Below are 10,187 nucleotides of genomic sequence, written 5' to 3'. Positions count from 1 at the left end.
CTACAGGTTAGATAAGAGGCAAGTGGATATTCTTCATTTTTGTTGGCTTTCCTGGTTTCCACTGACTTGACTTTTGCAAGATATTGTTTAGAAAACGCTGTTCTTTTATCTTCTGCTCCAAGATTCCTTCTTTACTGCATTTAAATCAAATGTTTTAACTTCTTCCCCCAGACCATTCTGTAATCATAATCTGTATTCATCCACATTTCAAGCCCTCTAGAATAAAAAATTCCAAGTTGATTTATATGTAACACATGTTAGTGTTATTTTGCTTTACATAAACTTATAAGGATTTTTTATTTAAAGGATTTTAAAAATATAACACATAGTCAATATAAACATGTATTGGGAATTATAAACCATTCTTTCTTCCAAGCACTGGATGAGATACTAAAAAAAACCAGTATCTTACCAACACCCATTAAAATAGGCTAAAATGAAAAAGAAACCGTTGTTAACGAGGTTACTAATCCCCCAGCTTTCAATACTGAGTTCCTTCATCATCCACGGGCAATCCAGAGATGACACATAGCAGGGTGGTAAAATTATTCTGGAAAATGACAACTGTACTTAGACAAAATAAGTTAATTCTATATAGTTGTCCGTTCAAATTTTTATGTGGCTATGATTCCCCTTGAGCTAAAAATTGGCTTTTAACTGTTTCCAAATCAGCACTAGCAGAGGAGAGAAGTAAATAAAGCCAATGGCACTCCCTTCAGAGGCTCAAAGTGGTTAAATTTTGATGCAGATTTAACCTTAGCGAGTTTCAGTCAGTCCGTTTAGATGATCCTGTAGGTTCATACAAATACACTGAACCGTTGGTTTAACTTCTCTTCCTTCCTCAAAGTTTATGATAAAGAGACTCATCCCTGTATTGGGAGTAACTGACATAACTTCGGATCTGCGCAGAGTGGCTGGTAAGGAACACTTCAGGTCAGTCAGAAAATAATCAAACAGACTTCTCATGTAAGCACCGTGACTCACAACTAAGACACTGGCTGCTAATCCTGGAACACCACTGTCTGAATTAACTTCAGAGCTGCGATTTTTTCCTAAAGGAAATATCTCTGCCAAAGAAGTTTCCAGACAGTTGCCTGGAGATCCTTGGGAAAACTGTTCTTTTTGATCTGCTTCTTTCAGGATTAGCTGACAAAGAAATTCAAAAAAGTCTATTCCACGCATTTTCACCTACAAGAAAAGAAATAAAAGTCAAAATAAAGTGCCATTAATGACTTCTTTAAAATGTTAACATAGAACATAACTGACTGGATTTTTTTCTAATATTGAATGCCAAGTACTACACAAGTAGAAGAACCTCAATCTACATTTCTATTCCTTCAATCAGTAGTTTCAGGGACATATATATGTATGTAAGTACCCACCATATTTCTGGAGCTATGAAAGCACCATGCAGACCAAGATGAAGAAGATACAATTCCCAATTCCTGACTTCAAAGCACTCACGGTCTAGTTAGGGAAATCTACAAGCCAACAGAAACTCATACAGCAGTGCTAACAGGAAGCTGTCTCTGGCACTTCAGTGCCACTGGAACAACAGCAGCAACAAATCCTTCCCTTACTAAAGTCATGTATTTTCAAGAAAATTAAGATAAAGATTAAGGAGGTGGTGGTGGGTCAGGGGGAATCACCAATAATGCAATTCAAAGCAGAACACTGAAGAAATGCAAGCACAGGGATAACATCATGAACAGAGCCGAGGAGGCAGCAGAGGCTTGAAGACCTCATGTTTTGAGTTATTTCACCTCGAGTGACTTGCCGATCACCCTCTGTGAACTCCACTCCCACCACTAAACCACTGCTTCATATTCAAAGGTCTTTCTTAGAAGTACCATCCAATAACACCTTTCCTTAAGTCCATTATCAGTAATGACAAACGCAACTGAAGAATAAATAATATTTTAAATGGAAAAGAATAATTTGCTAAGTAAATAGATAATTTAAAAAGGAAAAGAGAATGAACCAAGCAACTTTCAAACTGCTTAGCTAAAATTCCAAAACACCTAATTTATGAGTCTTAATTCAACCATTCTGACAGCAGCAGCGCCATATACCTGGTCCAGCGTCTCTCCTCCGGGCGGTGTAAACACAGGGCACTCCTCCCTGGCTGCTTTGGCCATGGCCCTCATCTCACTCAGCGCTTTGCCTTCTACAACCCCGTATTTCTGAAATAGTCCAATAGATAACAGTTTCTCAGAGGAGACTGCAATATGACAATTAAGTTTATGTTTATGGCAAATTTAGAACATTCATCTCACGAATAAGCTAAACCGCCTCCACTTAATTTATTGTATCTCCTCTGAACTGATAATGAGAATGTACTCAGTAGAGGGCCATGAACCTTAGAAAATATAATTGAAATATTGAGTTGTACACTATGTCCAAATGGGTTATTTTAAAATAACTTGCTAAGCAATCTTAAGTAGATGGTGGGAATTTATTGAACACATAAATACAGAGATTTGCACAGATTGCAGGACTAGAGATTAACATGCAAAAAGTACCAACTCAGCCACCTCCCATCCACACATACTATCCCACTTGATCCCAATGACAGCACTATGAAATAGCTAAATAAAGATATCACCATAGTTATAAGGAAGTTGAGTTTTAAGACATTAACATGAGGGATCTATTTCTTTTTTTTTCCTTTTTTTTTTTTTGAGACGGAGTCTCGCTCTGTCACCCAGGCTGGAGTGCTGTGGCACAATCTCAGCTCGTTGCAACCTCCGCCTCCCGGGTTCAAACGATTCTCCTGCCTCAGCCTCCTGAGTAGCTGGGACTACAGGCACGTGCCACCACACCCAGCTAATTTTTTGTGTTTTTAGTGAAGACGGCGTTTTACCATGTTAGCCAGGATGGTCTCGATCTCCTGAACTCAAGTGATCTGCCCACCTTAGCCTCCCAAAGTGCTGAGATTACAGGCCACCATGCCAGCCACATGGCACCATTCTTAAGCTATTAAATTGGGAAATCACAGAGTCTAATAATACCAATTGTTGGTGTAAAAAAACAAAACTTTCGGCCAGGCGTGGTGGCTCAAGCCTGTAATCCCAGCACTTTGGGAGGCCGAGACGGGCGGATCACGAGGTCAGGAGATCGAGACCATCCTGGGTAACACGGTGAAATCCCGTCTCTACTAAAACATACAAAAATCTAGCCGGGCGAGGTGGCGGGCGCCTGTAGTCCCAGCTACCCAGGAGGCTGAGGGAGGAGAATGGTGTAAACCTGGGAGGCGGAGCTTGCAGTGAGTTGAGATCTGGCCACTGCACTCCAACCCAGGCAACAGAGCGAGACTCTGTCTCAAAAAACAAACAAACAAACAAACAAAAAAAAAAACAAAACTTTCTCCTACGTCATTCATGGGACTATAAATTGGGACAGGTTTTCTGGAAAGCAACTTGGCAATATGTATATAAAAGCCTTAAAAAAAGTACACACTCACTGATGTCCATTTCTAGAAATATATAGGTCTAAAATGAATTAACTACAAAGATGTTTATTTTAACATTATTTACCTCCGTGGGAATCTAGTGAAAACCCAGCTGTCCACCAGCAGTAGCTAGGTTACATAAATTACGCAATATCCATATTCTTCACCTTTACTTTAAACTCTTCTATACTGTGTTAAGTTCTTATGAGTGTACCTTCTTTTATACCTTAAGATGCTTATCTTGTTTGATTTTAATAATAAGATGCCACATATGAGGGCAGGTAACAGTGACTGTCATATGGTAGGTTCTTAAATATTTTCACTGATTCAAAATCCCTAGCAGAAATGCATTTAACTTTTAGCCAAGTGACAAACTGCGGTGGCTTACTGATAATTTATGGTGAAGAACAATATGTAAATAAGTTACTTACCCTTTCCCGGAGTCTTGAATCATACTTTACCGTGATATCTTTGCAAACCTTGCTTTTCTCCAAAATTCCATGCATGGTCTGAAAATCAAGACAATTGTTCCTTTTTTTAATAAAAATAATCACCATTCTGGTGGAAACACTGAAAGAATCTATGTCATCTTAGTGAATAAAAAAGAACTAGAGCCAGGCACGATGGCTCACGCCTGTAATCCCACCAGTTCTGGAGGTCAAGGTGGGTGGGTCATGAGGTCAGGAGATCGAGACCATCCTGGTCAACATGGTGAAACCCTGTCTCTACTAAAAATACAAAAAATTAGCCGGATGTGGTGGCTCGCGCCTGTAGTCCCAACTACTCGGGAGGCTGAGGCAGGAGAATCGCTTGAACTCGGAAGGCTGAGGTTGCAGTGAGCCGAGATCACGCTACTGCACTCCAGCCTGGGCGACAGAACGAGAATCCATCTCAAAAAAAAAAGAAATTAGGCTGGGCGCAGTGGCTCAAGCCTGTAATCCCAGCACTTTGGGAGGCCGAGACGGGCGGATCACGAGGTCAGGAGATCGAGACCATCCTGGCTAACACGGTGAAACCCCGTCTCTACTAAAACTACAAAAAAAAAAAAAAAAAACTAAAAACTAGCCGGGCGAGGTGGCGGGCGCCTGTAGTCCCAGCTACTCGGGAGGCTGAGGCAGGAGAATGGCGTAAAACCCGGGAGGTGGAGCTTGCAGTGAGCTGAGATCCGGACACTGCACTCCAGTCCGGGCGACAGAGCGAGACTCTGCCTCAAAAAAAAAAAAAAAAAAGAAATTAGAAATGATTTTCCTTCACAAAAGTTGCCCCTCTCTCTACTGTGCATCCGTGTCTCTTCATTCCTGATTTTGATATTCTCTTCAAACCTATCTTCTAGTTCAGAAGTTAGCACAATCCAGACCATCATCTGCTTTTGCAAATCAAGTATTTTACTGGGACACAGCCACAGCATTCATTTATGCGTGGTCGATGGCTGCTGTCTTGCTATAACCGCAGACTTGAACAGGTGTAACAAGACTGTATAGACTATACACCCTAAAAAAATTACTATCTGGCTGGGCGCGGTGGCTCAAGCCTGTAATCCCAGCACTTTGGGAGGCCGAGACGGGCGGATCACGAAGTCAGGAGATCGAGACCATCCTGGCTAACACGGTGAAACCCCGTCTCTACTAAAAATACAAAAAAAACTAGCCAGGCAAGGTGGCGGGCGCCTGTAGTCCCAGTTACTCTGGAGGCTGAGGCAGGAGAATGGTTTGAACCCGGGAGGCGGAGGTTGCAGTGAGCTGAGATCCGGCCACTGCACTCCAGCCTGGGCGACAGAGCCAGACTCCGTCTCAAAAAAAAAAAAAAAAAAATTACCATCTGGCTCTTTGCAGACAACGTTTACTAATCCCTGTTCTAGCTCCTTAATTTGCCATTCAAATGTGTCTAAATTATTGTTAAACCCATCCATTGCGCCTTAATTCCAATTGTATTTTCAGTTCTAGAATTTGCATTTGGCTCTTTTTTACAGTTCTCTGCTGAAATTCTACATCTTGCACCTATACAAAAATATAGTTATTTTAAAGCTCGTGTCTGATAACTCCATCAGGTAAGTTATGTGGCTGTTTCTGTTGTCTTTAGCTCATTTTTATTCGCATTTCCTTCTCTCATTGTATGTCTAGCGATTTTTGATTGAAAAGTGACCCTGTATTTGCAAAACTGTAGAAATAATTTAGGTCCATGATCTGTTTTAAAAACACATTTCCCGACAAATTAGACATCATCAGCATACTGTTTTACATGTATTGTCAATGTTTCCTTGACATTTTCCTATACCTTTACCAATTTCTTTGTTCATTATTGTTTTCTGAAACTCAGATCTCCCTTCTAGAATTATTTTCCTTCTTTTTCATTTTTCCTTTCAAAGTTACTTCAGGATCTCTTTGTCTGAAATGTCATTCACCTACACAGCAGAAAAAATCTTGCTGGGTATAAAACTCTAGGTTAATCCTTAGTATTTCTCAACACAATAAAGAAATCATCAATATGAACAAATTTGCTGAAAGCCTAACTAATGGTCTTTAATGGATGATTTTTTTCCTCCTTATTCTTTGGAGTCTTGCAATTTTGCTACAATTAATGTAGATATGGGTTTCTTTTTTATTTATCCTGGTTGGGATTTGGTACACTTCTTGGATCTGTCTTTCAACAATTCTGTAAAATTGTCAATATTCTATAACCTCTGAATATCACCTCTTCCTCCCCATTCCCCATTCTCTCTGCTGTCTCCTTCTGAACGACATCAGAACTTCTCATTATGCTCTTCATGTCTTCTAAACTCTCATATCTCATTTATTTTTTAAAGGGACTGTTTTTTTCAGACAGGGTCTCACTCTGTCACCCAGACTGGAGTGAAGTGACACAGTCACGATTCACTACAGCCTCAACTCCCTGGGCTCAAGGGATCCTCCCACCCCAGCCTCCCAAGCAGCTGGGACTACAGGCAAGTGCCATCACATGCAGCTAACTTTTTTAGTTTTTGTAGAGACGAGGTCTCTATGTTGCCCAGGCTGGTCTCAAACTCCTGAGCTGAAGTGATCTTCCTGCTTTGGCCTCCCAAAGTGCTGAGATTTCAGGTGCCAGCCGCTGTGCCCAGCTAAACTCTCACATTTTACATCTATCACGCTGTGCTACATTTAGGTTATCACATATTTATCTATAAGTTAATGATCACTTTAGCTGTATATGATCTATAATTTAGTACTTCCACTGAGGTTTCCATTTTTTGGCTTTTTTCTGTTTTTAATCTTTAATTTTTGTGGGTATACAGTAAATGTATGTATTTATGGGGCATATGAGACTTGGAGATAGGTATGCAATGCATGACAATCACATCCCGGTCACCAGGATGTACATCCCCATAAGCATTTATCCTTTCTGTTACAAACAATCCGGTTATATCCTTTTAGTTATTTTCAAATGTGCAATTAAATTATTTCTGACTATAGCCGCCCTGTTGTGTTATCAAATACTAGGTCTTATTCATTCTTTCTTTTTGTACCCATTAACCATCCCCACTTCCCCAACACCTCACCCTACTACCTTTCCCAGACTCTGGTCACCATCCTTCTACTCCCGATCTCCATGAGTTCAACTGTTTCAATTTTTTGCTCCAACAAATAAGTGAGAAATGGCAACTTTGTCTTTCTGTGCCTGGCTGACTTCACTTAATATAATGACCTCCAATTCCATCCACGTTGTTGCAAATGACAGGATCTCACTCTTTTGGGGCTGAAAAGTACTTCATTGTGTGTGTGTGTATGTTTCCTTTTTTCATTCATCTGCTGATGGACATTTGGGTTATTTCCAAATCTTGGCTATTGTAAAAAGTGCTGCAATAAACATGGGAGTGCAGGTATCTCTTCAATATCCTGATTTCCTTTCTTTGGGAACATACCTAGCAGTGGGACTTCTGGATCACATGGTAGCTCTGTTTGTAGTTGTTTGAGGAACCTCCTTCCAAACAGTTCTTCACAGTGGTTGTACTAATTCCCATTCCCACCAACAGTGTACAATACAAGGGTTCCCTTTTCTCCACAGCCTTGCCTGCATGTGTTACTGCCTGTCTTTTGGATAAAAGCCATTTTAACTGGGGTAAAATGATATCTCACTGTAGTTTGGATTGCATTTCTCTGATTACCAATGATGTTGAGCACCTTTTCGTTATGTCTCTTTGTCATTTGTTATGTCTTCTTTTGAGAAACATCTATTCAGACATTTTGCCCATTTTTAATTGGATTATTACATTTTTTCCTATAAAGTTGTTTGAGCTCCATATATACTCTGGCTATTAATCCCTCGTCAGATGGGTAGTTTACAAATATTTTCTCCCATTCTGTGGGTTGTCTCTTCACTTTGTTGATTGATTCCTTTGCTGTACCAAAGCTTTTAAACTTGATATGATCCCATTTGTCCATTTTTGCTTTGGTTGCCTGTGCTTGCAGGGTATTGCTCAAGAAATCTCTGGCCAGAACAATGTTCTTGAGAGTTTCCCCAATGTTTTCTTGTAGTAGTGTTATAGTCTAAGGTCTTAGATTTAAGTCTTCAATCCATTTTCATTTGATATTTATATATGGAGAAAGACAGGGGTCTAGTTTCATTCTTCTGTATATGGAGATCCAGTTTTCCAAGCACTATTTATTGAAGAGACTCTCCTAATGTATCTTCTTGGCATCTTGGTCAAAAATGAATTTGCTGCAGATGTATGGATTTGTTTCTGGGTTCTCTATTCTGGCCCACTGGCTATGTGTCTGTTTTTATGTAAGTACCATGCTATTTTGGTTTCTATGGCTCTCTGTACAATTTGACGTCCGGTAATGTGATTCTTCCAGTTTTGTTGTTTTTGCTAAGGATGGCTTTGACTATTCTGGGTCTTTTGTAGTTCCACATAAATTTCAGGATGCTGTTTTCCACTTCTGTGAAGAATGTCATTGGTATTTTGATAGAAATTGCATTGAATCTGTAGATTGCTTTGGGTAGTATGAACATTTAACAATATTGACTCTTCTAATCCATGAACATAGAATATCTTTTCATTTTTTTGTTGTCCTCTTCAACTTCTTTCATCAGTGTCTTATAGTTTTCTTTGTGGAACTCTTTCATTTCTTTGGTTAAGTTAATTCCTGAGTATTTAATTTTATTTGTGGCTACTGTAAATGAGATTACTTCTTAATTTCTTTTTCAGATTATTCATTGTTGGCATATTCAAATGCTACTGATTTTTGCACATTGTTTTGTATCCTGCAACTTTGCCAAACGTATCAGTTCTAATTGTTTTTCGGTGGAGTTTTCAGGTTGTTCCAAATATAAGATCATGTCATCTGCAAACAAGGACAATTTGATTTCTTCCTTTCCAATTTAAACGTTATTTCTTTCTCTTGTCTGATTGCTCTAGCTAATACTTCCAGTACTATGTTGAATAACAGTGGTGAAAATGGGCCTCCTTGTCTTGTTCTAGATCTTAGAGGAAAGGCTTTCAGTTTCTCCTCACTCACTCACTATGATACAAGCTGTGGGTCTATTGCATATGGCTGTTATTGTGTTGAGGCTTTTATTGTATTGTTTTATATTGTTACTTCTATACCTAGGTTGTTCTTGGGTTTTCATTATGAAGGGATGTTAAATTTCATCAAATGCTTTTTCAGCCTCAATTGAAATGATCATATGGTTTCTGTCCTTTATTCTGCTGATGTAATGTATCACATTGATTCATTTGTTTATGTTGAACCATCCTTGCATCCCTGAGAGTAATCCCACTTGGTCAGGAAGAATGATCTTTCTAACGGTATTGCTGAATTTGGTTTGCTAGTATTTTGTTAAGGATTTTTGCATCAATCTTCATCAGGAATAGTGATCTGTAGTTTTCTTCTTTTAATGTGTCTTTGGTTTTGGTATCAGGATACTACTGGCCTCATAGAATAAGTTTGGAAGTATTCCCTCCTCCTTTATTTTATGGAATAGTTTGAGTAGGATTGGTATTAGTACTTTAGATGTTTGGTGGAATTCAGCAGTGAAGCCATCAGGTCCCAGACTCTTCTTTACCAGGAGACTTTTATAATGGCCTCAATCTTGTTACTTGTTATTATCCTGTTTAGGCTTTGGATTTCTTCCTGGTTCAATATTGGTAGGATGCATGTGTCCAGGAATTTGTGCATTTCCTCTAGACTTTCCAATTTTTTGGCATATAGTTGCTGATAGCAGCCCTTAATGCTCCTTTGAATTTCTGAGATACTGGTTGTAATATCTCCTTTTACATCTGATATTATCTATTTGGATCTTTGTTTTTTAGTTAAGTCTACCTAAAGGTCTGTCAATTTTATCTTCAAAATACCAATTCATCATTTCACTGATCTTTTGGAGTTTTCATTTCAATTTCAATTATTTGTACTCTGATCATTATTTTTCTTCTAACAATTTTGGGTTTGGTTTACTCTTGCTTTTCCAGTTCTCTCTCTCTCTCTCTCTCTTTTTTTTTTTTTTTTTAAGACAAGGTTTTTTGTGTCTCTATCTCCTTCAGTTCTGCTCTGATCTTAGTTATTTCTTGCCTTCTGCTAGCTTTTCAATGTGTTTGCTCTTGCTTTTCCAGTTCTCTTAATTGTGATGTTAGGGTGTCAATTTTAGATCTTTCCTGCTTTCTCTTGTGGGCATTTAGTGCTATAGATTTCCCTCTACACACTGCTTTAAATGTGTCCCAGAGATTCTGGTATGTTGTATCTTTGTTCTCATTGGTTTCAAAGAA

The 10,187-nt window shown here is 39.0% G+C and overlaps 1 protein-coding gene across 1 annotated transcript in view; it reads right to left on the bottom strand.

The window, feature by feature from the left end:
• Nucleotides 1-240: 240 nt before the first annotated feature.
• Nucleotides 241-10,187, bottom strand: part of LOC105503932 (chromosome unknown open reading frame, human C12orf5) — a 28,232-nt gene continuing 18,285 nt past the window's right edge. Inside the window, exons 4-6 of the mRNA XM_011931073.1 lie at nucleotides 3,883-3,960; nucleotides 2,073-2,183; nucleotides 241-1,188 (exon numbers count right to left, since the gene is read on the bottom strand). Of these exons, the coding sequence (XP_011786463.1) occupies nucleotides 757-1,188; nucleotides 2,073-2,183; nucleotides 3,883-3,960 (621 nt within the window). The 3' untranslated portion in view covers nucleotides 241-756. The remainder of the gene's footprint in view (nucleotides 1,189-2,072; nucleotides 2,184-3,882; nucleotides 3,961-10,187) is intronic.

Source organism: Colobus angolensis, unplaced genomic scaffold, assembly GCF_000951035.1.
Source record: "Colobus angolensis palliatus isolate OR3802 unplaced genomic scaffold, Cang.pa_1.0 Scaffold89, whole genome shotgun sequence".
Lineage (NCBI taxonomy): Eukaryota > Metazoa > Chordata > Mammalia > Primates > Cercopithecidae > Colobus > Colobus angolensis.
Note: the sequence above shows the minus strand (reverse complement) of the source record. Positions and strands in the feature narration are given on the sequence as shown.